This window comes from Salmo salar, chromosome 01 (genome assembly GCF_965601325.2).
Source record: "Salmo salar chromosome 01, fSalSal1, whole genome shotgun sequence".
NCBI classification, from domain to species: Eukaryota; Metazoa; Chordata; class Actinopteri; order Salmoniformes; family Salmonidae; genus Salmo; species Salmo salar.
The window spans coordinates 91,092,569-91,115,941 of record NC_138291.1 but is presented as its reverse complement, the minus strand read 5'-3'; the positions used below and the strand labels follow the sequence as shown (position 1 = coordinate 91,115,941).

Below are 23,373 nucleotides of genomic sequence, written 5' to 3'. Positions count from 1 at the left end.
AACTGCTTACTGCAAACTGTAGTATGGCTTTTATATGGCGGTTTTGGAGCAGTGGCTTCTTACTTGCGGAGCGGCCTTTCAGGTTATGTCGATATAGGACTCGTTTTACTGTGGATATAGATACTTTTGTACCGGTTTCCTCCAGCATCTTCACAGGGTCCTTGGCTGTTGTTCTGGGATTCATTTTAACTTTTCGCACCAAAGTACATTCATCTCTAGGAAACAGAACGTGTCTCCTTCCTGAGCGATATGACAGCTGCGTGGTCCCATGGTGTTTATACTTGCGTACTATTGTTTGTACAGATGAACGTGGTACCTTCAGGCGTTTGGAAATTGCTCCCAAGGATGAACCAGACTTGTGGAGGTCTACAATTTGTTTTCTGAGGTCTTGCCTGATTTCTTTTGATTTTCCCATGATGTCAACCAAAGAGGCACTGAGTTTGAAGGTAGGCCTTGAAATACATCCACAGGTACACCTCCAATTGACTCAAATGATGTCAATTAGCCTATCAGAAGCTTCTAAAGCCATGACATAATTTTCTGGAATTTTCCAAGCTGTTTAAAGGCACAGTCAACTTAGTGTATGTAAACTTCTGACCCACTGCAATTGTTATACAGTGAATTATAAGTTAAATAATGTGTCTGTAAACAATTGTTGGAAAAATGACTTGTGTCATGCACAAAGTAGATGTCCTAACCGACTTGCCAAAATTATGGTTTGTTAACAACAAATTTGTGGAGTGGTTGAAAAACGAGTTTTAATGACTCCAACCTAAGTGTATGTAAACTTCCGACTTCAACTGTATACTGAACAAAAATTAGTTACAGTTCATATAAGGGAATCAGTATATTGAAATAAATTCATTAGGCCCTGATCTATGGATTTCACATGACTGTGCAGAAGCGCAGCCATGGGTGGGCCTGGGAGGGCATAGGGCCACCCACTTGGGAGCCAGGCCCACCCATGGCTGCGCCTCTGCACAGTCATGTAAAATCCATAGATTAGGGCCTAATGAATTTATTTCCCTCACAGGGGAGCCAGACCCAGCCAATCAGAATGAGTTTGCTCAACTTGCCATCAATCAATCATTTAAAAATGATTTATAAAGCCCTTTGTGACAACTTTTGATGTAAAAAGTGGAACTCTTATAATCTCCACCCGGCACAGCCAGAAGAGACCACCCGTCAGAGCCTGGGTCCTCCCTAGATTTCTTCATTGGTTCCTTTCTTTCTAGGGAGTTTTTCCTAGCCACTGTGCTTCTACATCTTGTAACGGTTGTCATCGGATTGAGACCAAAACGCAGCGGGTATATGTGTACTCATCTTCTTTTATTACGGAAATAAGGAAAAATCAAAATAAACATGTACACCAAAAGAACACAACGACAAATAAACAGTCCTGTAAGGCTATACATGGAACAATCTCCCACAAACACTAAACCAAACACATACCGATATATAGGACTCTGAGGCAACGAGAAAACACCTGCCTCCAATTGAGAGTCCAACCCCAATAAACAAAACATAGAAATACAAAAGACTAGACAGAACATAGAAATACACTAACATAGAACAGTACCCAAAAACCCGGAAATAATAAATCAAACACCCTACTAAATAAACCACCACCCCGAACCACATAAAACAAATACCCTCTGCCACGTCCTGACCAAAATAAAAAACAAATACTCCCTCTACTGGTCAGGACGTGACACATCTGTATTGCTTGCTCTTTGGGGTTTTAGACTGGGATTCTTTATAAGCACTTTGTGACAGTTGCTGATGTAAAAAGGGCTTTATAAAAAACATTTGATTGATTGATTGATTGATTGATTGATTGATTGATTGAAGTGCTTATACAGAAACCCAGCCTAAACCCCAAATAGCAAGCAATGCAGATGTAGAAGCATGGTGTCTAGGAAAAACTCCCTAGAAAGGCACATAGTCTCCAGTATCTATGCTGCAATAGTCTAAGACAGGGGGTGGGGGGGGACTGTGGCCCATCCAAAGTTACCCCAGGACAGGGCCAACCAGGCAGGGTATAACAGCAAGGGTGGTTAGTCACTCCAGTGCCCGTTCACCTTCGCACCCCTGGGCCAGACTACACTCAATCATAGGACCTACTGAAGATATGGGTCTTCAGTAAAGTCTGTGTCTCTCACATAGATCGGCAGACCATTCCATAAAAATGTAGCTCTATAGGAGAAAGCCCCGCCTCCAGCTGTTTGCTTAGAAATTCTACGAACAATAGCGTAGGTATAAGTACAGTACCAGTCACAGGTTTTGACACACCTACTTATTCAAGGATTTCTTTATTTGTTTCACTATTAGAATAATAGTGAAGACATCAAAATTATGAAATAACACATATGGAATCATGTAGTAACCAAAACGTTTTAAACAGCTTTGCACACTCTTGGCATTCTCTCAACCAGCTTCAGCTGGAATGCTTTTCCAACAGTCTTGAAGGAGTTCCAACATATGCTGAGCACTTGTTGGCTGCTTTTCCTTCACTCTGCAGTCCAACATCACAAACCATCTCAATTGGGCTGAGGTTGGGTGATTGTGGAGGCCAGGTCATCTGATACAGCACTCCATCACTCTCCTTCTTGGTCAAATAGACCTTACACAGCCTGGAGGTGTGTTGGGTCATTGTCCTGTTGAAAAACATATGATAGTCCCACTAAGCAAAGGACAGATTTCTACCGGTCTAATATCAATTGCTCGTGTTTCTTGGCCCAAGCAAGTCTCTTCTTTTTATTGGTGTTCTTTAGTAGTGGTTTCTTTGCAGCAATTCGACCATGAAGGCCTGATGCACGCAGTGTCTGAACAGTTGATGTTGAGATGTGTCTGTTACTTGAACTCTGTGAAGCATTTATTTGGGCTGCATGCAATCTGAGGTGCAGTTAACTCTAATGAACTTATCCTCTGCAGCAGAGGTAACTCTGGGTCTTCCTTTCCTGTGGCGGTCCTCATGAGAGCCAGTTTCATCATAGAGCTTGATGGTTTTTGCGACTTTCAAAGTTCTCGAAATGTTCCAGATTGACTGACCTTCATGTCTTTAAGTAATGATGGATTGTCGTTTCTCTTTGCTTATTTGAGCTGTTCTTGCCATAATATGGACTTGGTCTTTTACCAAATAGGGCTATCTTCTGACCTTGTCACAACACAACTGATTGGCTCAAACACATTAAGAAGGAAATAACTTTTAACAAGGCACACCTGTTAATTGAAATGCATTTCAGGTGACTACCTCATGAAGCTGGTTCGGAAAAGGCTAATAGTGTGCAAAGCTGACATCAAGGCAAAGGGTGGCTACTTTGAAGAATCTCAAATATAAAATATATTTTGAATTGTTTAACACTTTGTTGGTTACTACATGATTCCATATGTGTTATTTCATTATTCTACAATGTAGAAAATAGTAAAAAATAAAGAAAAACCCTGGAATGAGTAGGTGTGTCCAAAATTTTGACTGGTACTGTATGTACAGTAGGACCATATCAGAGAGTTAGGTAGGAGTCCATGTAATGCTTTGTAGGTTAGCAGTAAAACTTGAAGTTAGCCCAAGACTTGACGGAAGCCAGTGTTGAGAAGCTTGCACTGCAGTAATATGACCAAAATCTTTTTATTCTAGTCAAGATTCTAGCAGCCGTATTTAGCACTAGCTGAAGTCTATTTAGTGTCTTATCCAGGTAGCCAGAGACTAGAGCATTGCAGTAGTCTAATCTTGAAGTGACAAAAGCATTTTTGGACAAAAAGTTTAAGATTTTTGCAATGTTACGAAAATGGAAAAAAGCTGCTCTTGAAATATTTTTGATATGTTCTTGGAAAGAGAGATCAGGGTCCAGAGAAAGGCAGATGTCCTTCACAGTTTTATTTGAGACGATTATACAACCATTGACATTCATTGTCAGATCCGACAGCAGATCTTTTTGTTTCTTTGGACCTAGAACTAGCATCTATGTTTTGTCCGAGTTTAAAAGTAAAACATTTGCTTTCCACTTCCTTATGTCTGAAAAGACAGGCTTCCAGGGTAGACAATTTTGGAGCTTCACCATGTTTCATTGAAATGTACAGCTGTGTGTCGTCTTCACAACTGTGAAAGTTGACATTGTGTTTCCGAATGACATCACCAAGAGGTAGCATATATAGTAAAAACAATAGTGGTCCTAGTACGGAACCTTGAGGAACACCGAAACATACTATTTATTTGTCAGAGGACAAACCATCCACAAAGACAAACTGATATCTTTCCGACAGATAACATCTAAAGAAGGCTAGAACTTGTCCACGTAGACCAATTAGGGTTTCCAATCGCAATGCACTATATTAGCCCACACAGCTACAAGGATACACTCTCATCCTAGGTTTGGGACCTCATATTGAAGCTTATAGGGATGCCTAATGATATATAGAACAACCTTACAATTATCTACTTTGGCATCATGAACCCTCTAACACAATACATTAATTTGACTTGGTGAAATCTGTTTTCGGACCTCACTCGCTTACCACTTTTTCCATGTGGTTTCTTGGTTCACAGACTCCATGAAATGATGACCTCTTCATAATTATGTGGTCAAATTATTAATTTTGTGTATGGTTTTCTAGAAACAAGGGTGGCTCAACTTACCACTTTGGCTGAACTTACCGCACTCTCCACTACAACTACAACATGGCTCCCTTTCTAAAATGACATCTCTCCTTAGGCAACATGGATCGTCATCACTACGAGACGTTTGAGAAGTTTGGTAATGAGAGCTTCATCATCCATCTCGACAATGGGAGAGGGTTTGGAAAGCATTCTCATGATGAGGTGTCTATTCTGGTGCCTTTAAGCCAATGTTGCAGGTTAGTGACTTTTTTAATATTTTCCACCAACTGACATGTTTGATGTATCATTGGGCATGCAGACATCAAGGGCTTACCAATTAAAAATGTCCAGAATTACTAATTCGAGGCAGAAAGAAGTTGGATCTCTGACTGAAACGTCTGACACCTGTATTCATCCTGAACAATGAGAAATAAGATTTTTTTTATTTTAATAAAAAATAAAAAAATAATTTAAACGTCGATATTTAATAACATAGTAAAATGAATCATTTCAAACATAAAGACAAAAATACTTAACTTCTGACTACTTTAATACACAGATAAGTGAATTTGTTGCTATACTTTTGGTCCCCTAAAATGGGGGGACTACAGGACTTTCTCCCCGTCTTCTTTGATTCGGTTTGGGTGTAGCTGGTCTCCTGGACGGTGGTGGCAATTGGGGGTTCAACCTGGTTGAGGATAGTGTAGCTGGTCTCCTGTGCGGTGGGGGTTATCTCCTGGGCGGATCCCCAAGGACAGTGTAGCTGGTCTCCTGGGCAGCTCCTGGATAGTGTAGCTGGTCTCCTGGGCGGTGGGGGTTATCTCCTGGGCAGATCCCCAACCAGGTTCAGCCTGTAGGTGTAGCTGGTCTCCTGGGTGGTGGGGGATATTGGGGGTTCAACCTGGATGAGGATGGTCTCACGAGGGGAAACTGTATCAGATAGTTATTGGGCAGCAACAGGAGGAGAGGTGGAGGGTTGTAGTGTGTGGACATGGGTGTTGATTGCCACCTACAGTCTGATATGCCAAGGCTTTCAGACAATCAGCATTCAGGGCTGGAACCACCCAGTTTATAAATAAACTTCTGGCGCTAACATGCATCCTTTGTCCTGATCTTGTCCACATAATGATTGTGCCCACATTTTCAGAAATGCGTCTACACATGGTCTTATCTGTCCACTGTGTCCGCATTGTGAACAGATTTCCTGTATGCTAATTCTTTGACAGATATTCTTTTAAAATAATACATTATTTACATTTGTTTTTATTGAATATTTAAAACAAGCCGCTCAACAACTAGATCACATTAGTCATCTAACAGCCTCCCGTGCAGAGCGACAGAAGCAGCAACCAGGGTCAACGCCCTGCTCAAGTGTCATAAGGGTCGTCGAATGGAGACCAAGGCGCAGCGTGCATAGTGCTCAATCTTTGTCTTTAATGAATACACTTTAACAACAAAACAACAAACGACCAACAACAGTCCTGTCAGGTACACTAGACTAAACGGAAACAACTACCCACAAACCCCAAAGGAAAACAGGCTGCCTAAGTATGGCTTCCAATCAGAGACAACGAAAGACACCTGCCTCTGATTGGAAACCATACCCGGCCAAAACATGGAAAACGAAACATAGAAATAGAATTCTAGCACGATCCCACCTACAGAAAACCCCAAAACCACCCAAAACAACCATCTGTCACGCCCTGACCACTCCACTATGGCAAATGACCTCTTACAATGGTCTGGACGTGACATCAAGGGCATGTCGTCAGATCTCCTACCAGCCCCCCTACAGTTCCCCAAGAGCTGTCCCCACATTAATACAATGATTCCATTCCCCAACCCCAAGACCCCCCCTCCAATGCACCAACAACCAACAAAATGAACAAAAGGGAAAAAAGAGAAAGACAAAGAAAAACAGAAAACAACAATGCAAAAAACAAGAGACATCAAGGACAACAAAAATCATAACAGCAAGGCCAACTGAATATGTTTGAGTGCATGTATGGCACTATTTACGTGTGTGTGTGTGTGTGTGTGTGTGTGTGTGTGTGTGTGTGTGTGTGTGTGTGTGTGTGTGTGTGTGTGTGTGTGTGTGTGTGTGTGTGTGTGTGTGTGTGTGTGTGTGTGTGTGTGTGTGTGTGTGTGTGTGTGCACATGTGTGCATTTGAATGAGAATGTGTGTATGTTGCATGTGTACAAACACTTGCACTGCATCAGCCTCAGGCGAACCGGCATTAACTGTAACAACACTGCCCCTCAGTGTCATTCAAACTTAATTTTAGTTATATTTTATTTTTACGTAATTTTTAAAAACTTTTATCTTTGACCGTCATTCATTCAAATCAATCACACTATTTATAACGCCCTTTTTACATCAGCCGATGTCACAAAGTGCTATATAAAAACCCAGCCTAAAACCCCAAACAGCAAGCAATGCAGATGTAGAAGCATTCTATCCCCCGCCCTGCAACTGCACTCCCACTTGTCTCCAATTCCACATCCCAACCCTCAGCTCCCTCAGCCCATCCCACCTATCTCTGCTGGCCACCCTCTTCGGATTTCGATGCACCATATATCTTTCAACTATGATGTGATGTTTAACATACAATTTCAATCTAATCGAATAGAATCCACAGATTGCGAGTTGAAGATAAATACTTTTACTAAGTGTATTAGTATATTAGTAATTGACAGACCCGGTCTCTCCAGATCTCCCAATGGTACAGTTTTAGATCAATGTTATGCATTTTCAGCCATTTCTGAACCTGAGTCCAAAAACAGGCTAATTGAGGGCAGTACCAAAATAAATGGTCTATTGGTTCCCTAATCATTACAACAAAATCTGCAGAGCTTTGATGATTGAATGCCCCAATTTAAGATTTTGTTGGTGGCAAGAATTCTATATAATAATTTTAGCTGAAGGGCATTAAGTCTTGAATCTTGCGTCATTTTATATATCAACTCATACACCCAGTACCATGGAATAGGTACATCAAAAATCTCTTCTCAACTATTTTGCAATCTGTATGGCGCAGCTGTCAACATCCTGGTCCTCAAATGAAACTGGTATACTTTCCTATTAATGCTATTATTATTCCTCCGCCAGTTTTGATCCTTTATATTGGGCAGACAGACCAGTTCCCTACCTCCTCCCGCTCGATTTTTGGGGTAATGCTGAAATCAATTGGTTGTAATCTTGTATTGAGCAAACCTTCCCACACAATTCTGATAACTCCATGAAAGACATAACTCTACCATTCCAATTTACAATATAAATACAGGTATTTTGTCAACCAGCACATTTGAGTTAAGCCATAATATTTGTTGTAATATTTGTTCTATCTTTTCGGGGGGATTAAATTGAAATTGTAGCCAGCTCTACAATGCTTGTTTGAAAAAAACTGACACTTTTAAAAAAGTATTATTTTAAATGAATCAAAAATGAGACATGGCAAAAAAGCCATTTTTAAACAATGGTTGTCATTTTTTTAGTAATCCACTTGAGAACCATTTAGGGTTCAAGTAAAACTTTTGAATAAGTGAAGCTTTTAGAGAGAAGTTTAGTATTTTCTATTTGATCATCTCAACCCACCCAATTCATATTCGTGTATGGTTTAGCATCCCAGATAAAGCGAAATCTATTTAGCTCATATGATTTTAAAAACAAATCATCAGGAGTAGGCATCGCCAAACTAAGTGAGTAAACAGAGTTAATCAGAGCAACTTTTCCATAAATAGACAGGTATTTACCTCTCCATGGCTGCAGGATCTGGTCTATTTTTACAAGTTTTCTGTTTAAATTAATTTATATATTTTGTGTTATGAATATCAAGTATGTCTACTTCACTGTCAGCCCATTTTATAGGTAAACTGCAGGGTAATGTAGAAGTTTTTTTAAAGATCCAATACGTATCATAATTAGGTTTTAGTCCAGAGAGTCCAGAAAAGTTATCTAGATCTTCAAAGAGACATTGCAGGGATCTAGCTTGCATACTTAATATAAAACTTGAGGCATCGGCAGACACCTTTGTTTTTAAGCCTTGGATTTCTAATCCTGTAATGTTATTTGATATGATTTTAATAGCTAGCATTTCAATGGCCATAACAAATAGATATTGTGACAGAGGACACCCTTGTTTAACTCCTCTTGACAATTCAAAACTCTCTGAAAAGTAGCTGCTATTTACATCTTATACCTGGGGTTGCTATACATTACTTTTAGAGAGAATCACCAAAATGTCAAAATTCCAGGCATTTATAAATTAAATCCAGTCTTACTTTATCAAAGGTCTTTTCAAAATCCGGTATAAATACCAGGCCTGGCTTCTTAGATGTTTCATGATGTTCTATTATTTCTAGTAGTTGTCGTATATTATCTCCAATGTATCGTCCATGTAAAAAACCTGTCTGATCAGGATGAACAATACCTGGCGAAAACCTTTTTAATTCTGAGTGCTATGCATTTCACTAGTATTTTTGCATCACAACATTGAAGTGTAAGAGGCTTCCAGTTTTTAAGATAGACTGGATCTTTATCTTAGTCTTGTTTTAATAATAGTGAAATCAGACCTTCCTGCTGAGTACCTAACAGACTACCATTTCTATAGGAGTAGTTAAAACAAGCTAACAATGGAGCTTTGAGTATATCAAAAAAGGCTTGATATACCTCTACCGGTATGCCATCAAGCCCTGGGATTTTTCCAGACTGAAAGGATTGAATAGCTTCAAAAAGTTATTCCTCTGTAATTTGGCCTTCGCATTGATCTTTCTGTACATTTGTTAATTTTATATTTTTTGTATTATTTGGAAAGAATTCCTTACAGTAATCGTCATTAAGTGGGTGAGGATGAGACGGAAAAGAAAACATCTGCTTAAAATATTTAGCTTCCTCTTTAAAAATATAAATCGAGAGTCATTGATGACTCCGTCTTCAGTAATGAGTTTCTGCAAATTCTTTTTGTTAGCGTTCCTGTGTTGGAGATTCAGGAATAATTTGGTGCATTTTTCTCCATATTCCATCCAGTTTGCTTTATTTTTGTAATAGATTACATTAGATTGTTCTTGAATAAGTTCCTCCAGTTCTTTTTTTCCTCTAACATATTTTGTATCTCTGTACTGTAGTATCAATTTTTTTGCTATCTACCTGTACAATTAGTTTATGTATTTCCCTTGTTAGTCTTGTCTCTTTAGCCAAAAACGGCTTTTTTATTGTTGATGAATATTGAATTGAATGACCTCTGAAGGTACATTTAAAGGTATCCCAAACAATAAGGTGATTTGCTGAACCTATATTGTACTGGGAAAATTCAGTTATGAATTTATTTGGTTATAGTTAAAAAATAAATTGTCCTCCAGTAAACCTTGATTAAATTTCCAATATCCCCGTCCACGTGGAAATTCTATAAGAGTTATGTGAACGCCAATTAGATGATGATCCGATTGCATTCTGTCTCCTATTAAAACTTTTTTAGATATGAATCTCTGCCTTTTTTGTTGAGTGCTCCAAATCCCTTCTGCCTCGAATTAGTAATTTTGGAAGATTTTCTTGGTAAGGCCTTTTGTTGGATTTTTTTCATAGTTGTCGAGCACCCCTCCTACTTTTCTTTGTTTGTTGTAGGTCTTCCTGAACTCTCAGAATTTACTTGAATTGGGACTGGTGAACTGCAATGCAGTTAACCTGAGTTTTCACTTCATAAGTTGATGACTTTATATGAAGTTGTAATCAAACAGCATTAATAAACTTCCACCATTCCCTCCTGTCCCTCCAGAGTGAAGAAGTCGACACACCTGCGTCTGCAGCTGCTGGCGAAGGAGGAGTACCAGCTGAGTGGTCTGATGTCTGAGTCTCTGCTGAGGGACAAACTGACCCCCATCCTCATCCAGCCCCACCTGAAGGCTATGGACAGACGACTACGCCATACACTCAACGTCCTGGCAGACTGCATCGAGAAGGAGGGCTATAGTAATGTTGTGGAGGATGACCTGGCGGGGGAGAGGGAGTGGGGGCACACATCACCAAGGGGGAGGTAGCTGCAAGGCCTGAACCGTTCTAGACTGGATTGGACTGGATCGAACTGTCCAGAACTAGAGTGGATCAGACTTAACTGGACTGGATTGAACAAATGTGGACCGCTATCACCATAGGCCCCTTAAATAACTTAGTGTACACCACCCAACCAACCGATCGATGGATTGCCCACCACAGCGCTACAGACCATGAAAGTCTTGAGAGATGCTTGTCTTGTTCAGAAGACATTTTTGAATTCAGTGAATTCCAAGACTGATATTATTCCTTCTGTTGTCACCTGAATCATGTGTGTTTATACGCATTGTTGGGACCTGTCAAAGGCCTGTAAACAACATGCCTATTTGAGGAGATCGACTGTCTTAATTAACAAAAATGTTTTATTGCTAATTGTTTTATTACTTCTGTTGCTGTTTTACGTTGTTGTCGATGTGTTTTTTTATAAATATATTTGATTGGAGTGCCGGTTTACTGCAAATTGTGTCTTCTGCTTTTCATCTTTCAAATGCAACCTGTTCCGAGAGTATTTATTAGTTACCACAGCCACAAAGTGGTCACAGAGTTCAGAGTTTGTCAGCTAGTGGGTAACACTAGTGCATCTACAAATAGCAATGTCCTTTGTCAATAAATTTGAACTTTTTGTTCAATGTTAGTGGAAAGGAATCTGAATCGCTTGTGGATTCTGTTTGAACTGTGTCAAAACCTAACCAGGGTACAGTAGGCTCAGTCCAATTTAGGCTCTTTTGACTTGTCAAGAAATGCACCAGTCCAGAGCTGTATCACAATTCACAGACCCGTTAATCATTGGTGGGAATAAATCAAATCAAAATGTATGTTCAAATCTATGTGTATATTACAACAATTATTCAGATTATTCCTTTGTACTTTTTTTCTTATTTTACTTCTGCTTGTAGATTATTTTATTGATTTGAGGATGAAGTTAAGATTTAAAAGATGTCCTCTATTATGGTACTAAGAAGCTAAAATTGACACCAAGGTTTTGTATGATGATTGTTCCTTTAGAGTGTGATGAATGTCTGATGTTCAGATGGAAATGTGGTCTACAGATATTCAGGATGTACATTTCTTAACTTTCCAATGGCAGATCTGCTTTACTGGAGAAAACATTTAACTTATTGCTACTGAAAGTCAATATATAGATCATTGGAGGCTGGTGGGAGGAGCTATAGGAGGACGAGCTCATTGTAATGGCTGGAATGGAATAAATGGAACAGTATCAAACACAATAAACATATGGAACCCACATTTCTGACTCCGTTCCATCAATTCCATTTTCAGCCATTACAATGAGCCCATCCTCCTATAGCTCCTCCCACCAGCCCCCACTGCGGTAGATAAACCTAGTGCCTGTGCAATGATAGAACTACTTGAAAGTTTGGGATCATGACTAAGAGAGTAATTGCAGGAAAATATGAATTCCTGATATAAAGCTATATACATAGGTGGGGAGTTCTGTGCGTATACTCCATCCATCCCATCCTGTTTTTATCTGTGTCTCCTTAGGTCTGTCTGGTTGATACTGTATGTATGGACGGTTTATGTGGAGGTTTGTAAAGGTGCAATTAAACAAGGTGTGCATTTAAATGTGGCATTTAACCTCATCAGTTATATATCTCAAAGTTAGAAAAATAGATAAAATAATGATTGAGACGGGGCAAAAAAAATCTGACTTGATTCTGATCCTTGTAGGCACCACAGAAACAGTCGAATCTTACAGAAAACAAATATATCTAATATCTACGTGTCCATACGTTCAGAGTACAGTGCCTCATATGTAGCTTAATTGACACAATCAAGTGAATTGAATACATATAAGTACAGTAATGATGTCTACTACAGCACCACAACATCAACATGTTTACAGTCTTTTTGTTTTGATAACCTTTCCCTAGCCCCCGTAAAAGCCTCCGCCAGGCTTAATAAATGCATCCATAGGACTGAATGGAGGAAGCCCAGTCTGAGTTTACGACTCAAATAACACCCTATTCCCTACATTGTGCACTACTTTTAACCAGAACCCTATGTGCCCTGGTCAAAAGTATTGCACTGTAAAGGTAATAGGGTGCTATTTGGGATGCACTCTGAGACAAACATCTAATAGACAGAGACCACAGGTCTAACTAGGGTAATCATACTGACCGCAGACGGGACAGCAGAGGAATCATCGTCATGGGAATAAACCAGGAATCTGACCAACAGGACGCCTTATCTGATCCTGAGCCCACCCTCTTTCCTCTGCACTGCTCCGATGGAGTGACCATAGAATAGAATAGAATAGAAGTTGTAATTCTATGATAGTGACTCCTTGTTTGAAAATGTGTGTGGTACACCATGCCCTGGATTTGCTCCATAAGACGGTGGTGCAGTTGATTTCACTGCATCACTAAAGAAAGGAAATTAGTGCACTGGCATGTTTAGAATAGATAATGGGTTATTGCAATTAGAATAACTGGCTAATCACTTTATTTGCTAAATAATTTTGAGGGAGACGAACCAAAGGTCACAAAGGTCGCTTACAAAACAGAGAGGATACACCGTGGCTCTAAATGGGAATACAATATCCTGTAGTTGATAAAGATGTGGACACCTCATTGTTGCAGTTGGACTGACACCTGGTTATAGTTGATTTAATCCACATTTGCTGGTATAGGCCTACAGTGCCTTCGGAAAGTATTCAGACCCCTTGACTTCTTCCACATTTTGTTACGTTTCAGCCGTATTCTAAAATGGATTAAATAAAAAATGTTTCTCATCAATCTACACACAATAGCCCATAATGACTAAGCGGGAAAAAAATGTTTTTTAGAAAATGTTGTACATTTACTACAAATAAAAAACAGAAATAGCTTATTTACATACAGTACCAGTCAAAAGTTTGGACACACCTACTCCTTCAAGGGATTTTCTATATTTTTGCTATTTTCTACATTGTACAATAATAGTGAAGACAACAAAACTATGAAATAACACATATGGAATCATTTAGTAACCAAAAAAGTGTTCAACAAATCAAAATATATTTTACATTTGAGATTCTTCAAAGTAGCCACCCTTTGCCTTGATGACAGCTTTGCACAATCTTGGCATTCTCTCAACCAGCTTCATGAGGTAGTCACCTGGAAGGCATTTCAATTAACAGGTGTGCCTTGTTAAAAGTATATTTGTGGAATTTCTTTCCTTCATAATGCGTTTGAGCCAATCAGTTGTGTTGTGACAAGGTAGGGGTTGCATACAAAGGACAGCCCTATTTAGTAAGTCCGTATCATAGCAAGAACAGCTTAAATAAGCAAAAAGATACAACAGTCCATCATTAGTTTAAGACATGAAGGTCAGTCAACATGGAACATTTCAAGAACTTTCTTCAAGTGCAGTTGCAAAAATCATCAAACGCTATGATGAAACTAGCATTCATGAGGACCGCCACAGGAAAGGAAGACCCAGAGTTACCTCTGCTGCAGATGATAAGTTCATTAGAGTTAACTACACCTCAGATTGCAGCCCAAATAAATGCTTCACAGAGTTCAAGTAACAGATACATCTCAACATCAACTGTTCAGAGGAGACTGTGTGAATCCGGCCTTTGTGGTCGAATTGCTGCAAAGAAACCACTAGTAAAGGACACCAATAAGAAGAAGAGACTTGCTTGGGCCAAGAAACACGAGCAATAGACATTAGACTGGTGGAAATTTGTCCTTTGGTCTGATGAGTCCAAATTTTAGATTTTTGGTACCAACCCCCATGTCTTTGTGAGACGCAGTAGGTGAACGGATGATCTCCTCATGTGTGGTTCCCACTGTGAAGCATGGAGGAGGAGGTGTGATGGTGTGGGGGTGCTTTGATGGTGACACTGTCAGTGATTTATTTAGAATTCAAGGTACACTTAACCAGAATGGCTACCATAGCATTCTGCAGTGATACGGCATCCCATCTGATTTGCGCTTAGCGGGACTATCATTTGTTTTTCAACAGGACAATGACCCAACACACCTCCAGGCTGTATAAGGGCTATTTGACCAAGAAGGAGAGTAATGGAGTGCTGCATCAGAAGACCTGGCTTCCACAATCACTCAACCTCAACCAATTGAGATGGTTTGGGATGAGTTGGACTGCAGAGAGAAGGAAAAGCAGCCAACAAGTGTTCAGCATATATGGGAACTCCTTCAAGACTGTTGGAAAAGCATTCCAGGTGAAGCTAGTTGAGAGAATGCCAAGAGTGTGCAAAGAGTTCATCAAGGCAAAGGGTGGCTACTTTGAAGAATCTAAAATCTAAAATATATTTTGATTTGTTTGACACTTTTTTGGTTACTACATGATTACTAATGTGTTATTACATATTTTTGATATCTTCATTATTATTCTACAATGTATAAAATAGTAAAAATAAACAAAAACCGTTGAATGAGTAGGTGTGCCAAAACTTTTGACTGTTACTGTAAGTCTTCAGACCCTTTGCTATGAGCTCAGGTGCATCCTGTTTCCATTGATCATCCTTGAGATGTTTCTACAACTTGATTGGAGTCCACCTGTGGTAAATTCAATTGATTGGACATGATTTGGAAAGGCACACACCTGTCTATATAAGGTCTCACAGTTGACAGTGCATGTCAGAGCAAAATCCAATCCATGAGGTCGAAGGAATTGTCCGTAGAGTTCCGAGACAGGATTGTGTCGAGGCACAGATCTGGGGAAGGGTACCAAAATATTTCTGCAGCATTGAAGGTCCCCAAGAACACAGTGGCCTCCATCATTCTTAAATGGAAGAAGTTTGGAACCACCAAGACTCTTCCTAGAGCTGTCCAAGAACCCAATGGTCACACTGACAGAGCTCCAGAGTTCCTCTGTGGAGATGGGAGAACCTTCCAGAAGGACAACCATCTCTGCAGCACTCCACAAATCAGGCCTTTATGATAGAGTGGCCAGACGGAAGCCACTCCTCAGTAAATGGCACGTGTCAGCCTGCTTGGAGTTTGCCAAAAGGCACCGAAAGACTCTCAGACCATGAGAAACAAGAGTATCTGCTCTGATGAAAACAAGATGAAACTCTTTGGTCTGAATGGCAAGCATCACGCCTGGAGGAAACCTGCCACCATCCCTATGGTGAAGCATCATGCTGTGGGGATGTTTTTCAGTGGAAGGGACTAGGAGACTAGTCAGGATTGAGGAAAAGATGAACGGAGCAAAGTACAGAGAGATCCTTGATGAAAACCTGCTCCAGAGTGCTCAGGACCTCAGACTGGGGCAAAGGTTCACCTTCCAACAGGACAACAACCCTAAGCACACAGCCAAGACATCACAGGAGTGCTTCCGAACAAGACTCTGAATATCCTTGACTGGCCCAGCCAGAGCTCGGACTTGAACCCGATCGAACATCTCTGGAGAGACCTGAAAATAGCTGTGCAGCAACACTCCACATCCAACCTGACAGAGCTTGAGAGGATCTGCAGAGAGGAATGGGAGAAACTCCCCAAATACAGGTGTGCCAAGCTTGTAGCGTCATACCCAAGAAGACTCGAGGCTGTAATTGCTGCCAAAGGTGCTTCAACAAAGTACTTAGTAAAGGGTCTGAATACTTATGTAAATATGATGTTTCATATTTTTTATACATTTGAAAAAATGTCTAAACCTGTTTTTGCTTTGTCATTATGGGGTATTGTGTGTAGATTGATGAAAAAACAATTTAATATTTTTTAGAATAAGGATAACTTAACAAAATGTGGAAAAAGTCAAGGGGTCTGAATACTTTCCTAATGCACCATACCTAGGCTGCCTGCATATGGTTGGGCACTTTTTTCATGCCATTACTTGAACGTTTTATTCATTTGGAAATCCACAATTACATGAGCTGAGAATAGGACTATTTTTATTTGGACATGGACATCTAAAATGTTCACTCTTGTTTGCCTCTTTAAAATTGACCTGGGTGTTGACACTTTGTTGCCCCATTAGTATAGAATTAGTAAACACAGAATTGCATTTTAAAACGGTTCTGGTCGCATCGATATAATCACACAAAGGGCCACTACAACAATTAATCTACTGGATCCCATCAGACCACACATGGAGGCCTCGCCCACAGGCTGTTTTCTCCGGTCTGTGTCGGCTGTCTGGAGAGACCTACATGGCCCTTTAGGAGCCAGTCTTAACACACATCCCCTGTTTTATTCACGGAAACACAATTTGAGGCCATTATACAGCGTTATAGATTGCATCTACAAAACTGTCCTTGTTGACTAAAACGCAAGGAAGCCCCCCCCCTCCACATACACACACACCAAAAAAAACGATGGACAGAAAAAAGTATAATCTTGACACAACACACTTTTTAAAGAGTTAGGCTGAAGAGAAACAATAGAAAGAGAGCGATGGAGATGTGAGGTTTGTTAGTATTGGATTAGTTTAAATTCTGTTAGGTAGATTAACCTATAAGAAACAAAACAAAGTAAATTCTAAGTAGGCTATAGACCACCCAGATTCAAAGTGAGACAGAGATTAGTCTAGCTACCAGTTGATCACGCCCTGGGTTCAGACATTCAAGCAGACAGCATGTGTTGGGCTGGCCAAGTCATTTGGTGCATGGCATGTCTTATCGGCGCAAGCCTAGCCTACAGTAGCTGGGGACCAACAGTCAGCCAGTCAGGAGGAGAGTGGGGGTTCCTTGGGACCCAGTCATCAACGAGGGAAAAGGTAGACTTCATTCTCAGTAGCTACCACTATGAGTAGAGTATGCTAGAGTAGAAGACCATTGGCATTCACTGTAAAGGAAACAAGTGTCTGCTTTTGTTGGTATTTAGAGGGTGGTAAAAACTCGCCTTTATTTGTTAATTAGATGAAGCAGTCCGATAATAGCCAGTGTGGAAGTGTAGACATGTTTGATAACTCACAGTATCCATATAACTGCTTTAACTATGATGGAGATGGATACCCCTCCTGCAGCACAGATGAAGACAAGAAGATGTGTCGACCTGCTTACAGGTAGAATTCTTATGATTAATATTGGCTTATGAATTTATAATCGAATTATCAAGAGTATTGTTATTAGCATTATTCATGATCTAAGCTATTATAAATTATGTATTTAAAATATTACATTATGTTTAGTTAGTTTTAATGTGTAAAAAAGTACTAAAGAATTTCAAATTATTTTGGTATTTTAGAGACCATAATATAAATCCCAAAGGAATGTAACGCAACTCATTTAAAATCTAAAAACCTTTTACTTACTCTCAGTTACCTTATTTTCTTAATTTTAAATAACCAAATATTGTTGTATTATTTTAATCAGATTGTGGTATTTCAACCAATATCCAAATTAAATTGGTATCATAATTAAGAATATTAAACCTGTTACCCTGAATATAATTTTGAATCAGTCTTATCAAGATATTCTTGGTCAGGGTTGGGTAGGTTACTTTCTAAATGTAATCCGTTACCTGTCCCAAATTTTAATCAGTAACGTCACTTTTGGATTACCAAAACTCAGTAATGTAATCTGATTACTTTCAGGTACTTTTGGATTACTTTCCCCTTAAAAGGCATGTAATCAGTTACTCTCCAACCATGTTCTTGTGAATTTCAATGTGAAAACCAACAAATAAATTGTTTTACTTTTTGTAACTTTCTGTCTGCCCTCTCTCCTCAGTTACATAGCGTTGATAGCCATGGCCATCCAGCAGAGTCCAGAGCACCGGGTCACCCTGTCAGGGATCTATGAGTTCATCATGAAGCGCTTTCCCTACTACCGGTTAGGAGCTTCACATGTTTATTCAACAGCCATTTTCTGGATACCTTCCACAAATTCAGTTTGACAGAGTAGTGTTTCCTTTATCTACTACAGGTCCAACCAGAGGGCATGGCAAAACTCCATACGACACAACCTCTCTCTCAACAGCTGCTTTGTTAAGGTAAGGGACATTTTATCACATGTTGTGTGATGATATTTGATCATTTGATTAATTACAAATGTTATCACAATCTTCGATACACGTTTCACTTGATATCAGTCAGAACAATATATAAGACTATAATATTTTATCCTCATTGATGAAATATTGTATGAAACTTTGAAAATATATTACAATAATAAGGTAACAGTAAAGACAGGCATACACGTTTACATACTAATTTACCAATCGACTGTATGAATTGTAAGCAAATACTTTTTTGCACACAATATCAGCAAAAATGGTAACAGACACAACACTGTTTCATTACAGTACTGTATGTAGAATTCACATTTGAGCCTGATCTAAAAAATTATGGGGTTATTTCTCTTTTCTTATTGGTGTGTTTTTTTACTTTCCCTCCAGGTTCCCCGCACAGAAGGAAATGAGAAGGGGAAAGGCAACTACTGGACCTTCGCCACCGGTTGTGAGTCCATGCTCGACCTCTTTGAGAACGGCAACTTTCGGCGTCGCCGGCGCCGACGCAACATGAAGATTGGTTTCAGAGAGCCTGGGGAGCCTTTCTTCCCAGTAAACAACAATAACAACATCAACAAACAACAAAGCGGCTCCACCAGGCGGTCCGATCCTAACCCCAGTCCGGACTCCTTCTGCTCCATCAGCCCTGCCCACAGACCAGGTCACCACAACCCCCTCAACCCAAACTGCCAGGGGAAACCAGGACCGGAAATTAAATTCAGTATTGACTACATCCTCTCCACCCCAGACCCCCCTCTGCCGGGCTTCAGACCCCCACATAATGGTACATCAGAGCCCCACATACACGTTCTGGAGCCCCAACACCTCAACCTGCACTTCTGGACCCTGTGAGTATCACAGTCTTGACTACAAAGAGAGAGAGACTACATCTGAAAGACTGGATGGTTTTTCCTCCATATCTGAATTAGTAAATGAAGAGATCGAAAGACTGCCCTTTTGTGCAAGGGGATATTTTATTGACTTGTCCTGTAATTAAATAACATAGAGAGGTCCAGTATTGTGCTGTGGATCCTAGCTGATTATAGTAAATATACATTAGTCTACACTCTAAAGAAACTTGTACACTGTTCATAGTCTTGTCCCAAGGCATACATGTTTACATTACGCTTTATTCATAAAGTAGGACGTTCTGTTACGAAGGTCTGTGAAAATAATGATTCACCTATATAATATCTATAATCTATATAATATCTTGCCTATTTTAAGGACAGGATAATACAGAGTATGCTGACTGTATGAGAAAGCTGATAAAACTGAAGGGAGTGTGATATCATCATGAACTATTAAGATTAAAAGGTAATAATCTCTACAATGTTTTGGGTTAGTGAAAGTGTCAAAGCAATGAACAGGGTAAAGGGCACATGTCACAGCTGGTACTCAGCCGTTTCAACCCTTGTTGTGATTGAAGGCAATTATCATGAGGTTGAATTAATCCAGGCTGAGCCCTCTCCAAACCTAATCTTTCCCAATGACCTTTTAAATTCTCCTGCGACTGACATACTCCATATTTAATCCAGGCACTCCATTAAAATACATTATATTCATATATTGTATGTAGGAGTTTAAACATGGGGTCTACTCTGCTAACATTTGTTTCCCTGTTATGAGGAGGGATATCAATCATCGCCGGGTTTCTCTTGCTTGTTTGAAGGGACAATTTTCAATTTAACCTTTATATTATGCCGTGACTACATCATTCAGGACAGGAGGGGTTTCAACAGAACACAACAACACACTTAACATGAGTGGCATTTAATATAGCATTACACTTGCGAGATGTGACCCTAGTTAAATACACGAGGCCTGCCATAACAACAATGCCACAATCCCCTCCCGACCAGCCTGACGCAATTATAATTAAACACGCCGGCGTATGCCTCCTTTCAAATCCTGTGATCGATCAGTGATATTAACATTCATACCTGCTTGGCCCTCCAGCCAACGTCTAGCACCACCACTGTTATGGATCAGTAGGTTTCCATTAACGAAGCTGTTGATATAAGGTGGCGCTGTGGATGTAGGCCTATTTGGGTAAATTAACTAATCATAAAGTGCTGCAAGGCTGGTCTGGGTCTGCATGGGTCTGTGTTGAGACACCAAAGAGAAAGAGCACAGGCAGGGGAAAAGTCGGTGCACACATTATGTTGTCAATGAATGCTCCTATTATTGCTGTAGCTGCGGACTCAATGGTTCTAGAACGGCGTCTATTACATTTATTAAACGTCTTTATTTCATGTTTGATTTATTTTTCTTGGGAAATATTTTTTAATTAATCCAAATATTTTCGCAAAATATTTTAAATGCATTTTAAGGCTATCAATATTTTTTTACCTTTATTTATGTCATATTGAGCAACAAAAAAAAAACACACAGCTGGCCTATCTAGCGGAAATCACTCAGTTCTGCCTGCCTCCAGGACAAGACTCATCCCAATAAACGTCAACTTGCTGTGGGCTATGTTGCAGGTAGGTAATGTTGAAATGTGCAGCGCAGGGTAGATTGAGTGGAATAGGGAGAAGGAAATTGGGAAAGCAACGATCTGCAACGTTAATAACATCTAAATCATAAACACAAGTCATTTAATCTACAGCGTTTGTTTTATAATTGGATTTTCATTCTTGGGAGTCATTTTCAACATGACTATGATCATGAATCTCATTATAAATATGTGTGTTGTTGTTTATAAACAATACAATACAGTGTATGTTTGTATATGGGGGAGGCTGTGTAATTTCTCTTTACTTGACTAACAACCATGATTTCTTTGAGCTGTGGTAGGAGGGGGTAGGGGTGCAGTTTGTTGTATGGGACTTGCTTATGTACCAGTCCTACAATGGAATGCAGATTGCTGGGTAATGATATCAGGCTTGCATCTAGCTAATGAAGATGGGTTGGAATAGCCTGAGAAGCCAGAAAGGACTCACATACATTTGAATCCATTCGAAGCCCCATTTACAGTACAAGTCAAAAGCCCAGGGGTAGATTCTGCGGGGTGGAATATGCAAGTTTTAAAATGGCTTTTAAATGTGTTTTGAATGAGAACATCAACACTGGATGTCAAATCAATGTCAGTTTAGATGTGTTTACAGTTAGATTATATTTACTGTAGATCCTTCAGGCCCTGTATGCCTCCTGCTACTGGAGACCTGTTAGGATGTCCCTGCTAAACCCGAAACGGGGGTTTTAAAATGACTAGAAGGGTGTAAGAAATGAAATAGGATGTAAGAGAAATATGGGAAGTATCCCTTATTTTACATCACTATTCACTGAGAATTGGCATCTACTGCTTAGCAAGCAGGAACCACTTTATATGTTGAGGCACTTCAGTGAATCTCAAAGAAATGAGAGTAATTTGTTAGCTAATTACTATGTAATTACGGTAGCTTGCGACTCTTGGTAAATAGCAAGTAAACATCGGACTGTAAAATAAAGGGTAAGCCCTCATTTCCAATTCAGCCTGCCTCATTTCTCCTCCACCTCCAGTTACATGTCTGCTTGTCCCAGTCAGGAAGCCTGGCAGAGCATACCATGAGTCCCAAATGACACCCTATTCCCTATATAGTGCACTATTTTTGACCAGGACCCATAGGGCTCTTCTCAAAAGTAGTGCACTATGTAGGGAATAGGGTGCCATTTGGGAAGCAATTTACTAAGACCATAGACAGAACACAATGTCTAATCCAATGTTTGATGGACCAATCTGAGACATCCACTTGTTGTTGCTGAGTCAACGTTTTGTAAACCCTCTTCAAGAATATTATCTGTGACAACATCTATAGGGGTACAGCAGACTGCTTAAAAAAGCAAACTAGCATATTCACATTATATTGTCCCATGTTTCAGTATTCACACTTCACAGTCATGTCCTTTGGGTGAAAATACAATAATTAATATGCATTTATCATGAAATGATAGATGAGAAGACGGCAGACAATGAGATTAAAAAGTTTCAGAATCAGACCTTGACTTTATTTAATTCTTCCTTGCAATTGTAAAGACTGAATTACACAGCATGCACAATGTGTGTGTTATCATGACACAGCTCTGTGTTGCATGGAAGGCACATTGCACACCATGTACACACACATGCAATGCAACTACAATGCACCACAGCCCTGGTCAATACACACAAACGTACGCACGCCAGTCAGTCTCTCTCACACACACACAGACACACACATAGAAACACACACGTCAGTTGATTTTGCTGCTTTGCTATGAGTGTATGGGCTGATTGACGGTGGTTAGTCCCAGTCCCTTCCAGCGCTGCTTGCACATGGCCATTTGCCTTCTCACACCCAGTTTGGCCAGTAGGAGCTGCTCACAGCTTAGAATGTGAACTGTGATTGTCATGTTTCCATTGAAACTGAAGAGAGGAAGAGAAGAACATCATTAATCCTATCTGTTTTACACCGCTACTGCCTTCAGTGGGTTCTACCACAGATAAAAGGTTATCAGTATCTTTGATACTACTACGTACTGCAAAGATCCATGGTCCCATGTAAACAACCACTAGAAAAGGGGAGGGCAAGAGACCATTGACATTAATAGAGGCTGGGTGACTGTAAGACCACTTGTTAATTCATGTTGTCGGTGTAAGTCGGCCTACGCCAGGGTTCCCCAACTGGCGGCTCGCAGGCCAAATTTGGCCCCCAAGTTTTCTAAACAAAAACGAATTAAACATATATGTATATATATATATATATATGTTCATTGTTGGACATAAAAGACTGCAAAAACACCAGGAAATCAGCTCCAAGTGATTTTGATTTAACCCCCTAGAGTCG

General features: G+C 39.9%; 2 protein-coding genes across 2 annotated transcripts in view; both read left to right on the top strand.

Annotated features, from left to right (window-relative positions):
* The window catches only part of LOC106609787 (extracellular serine/threonine protein kinase FAM20C), a 115,475-nt gene extending 103,245 nt beyond the window's left edge, over positions 1-12,230 (top strand). Inside the window, exons 8-9 of the mRNA XM_014208805.3 lie at positions 4,713-4,854; positions 10,369-12,230. Of these exons, the coding sequence (XP_014064280.1) occupies positions 4,713-4,854; positions 10,369-10,630 (404 nt within the window). The 3' untranslated portion in view covers positions 10,631-12,230. The remainder of the gene's footprint in view (positions 1-4,712; positions 4,855-10,368) is intronic.
* Positions 12,231-17,160: 4,930 nt separating this feature from the next.
* Positions 17,161-22,708, top strand: LOC106610058 (forkhead box protein L3). The gene is made up of 4 exons (XM_014209181.3): positions 17,161-17,618; positions 18,286-18,387; positions 18,481-18,547; positions 18,953-22,708. Exons 1-4 carry the CDS (start codon positions 17,473-17,475, stop codon positions 19,415-19,417), a joined length of 780 nt encoding a protein of 259 aa, XP_014064656.3. The 5' UTR covers positions 17,161-17,472; the 3' UTR covers positions 19,418-22,708.
* The last annotated feature ends 665 nt before the right edge of the window (positions 22,709-23,373 follow it).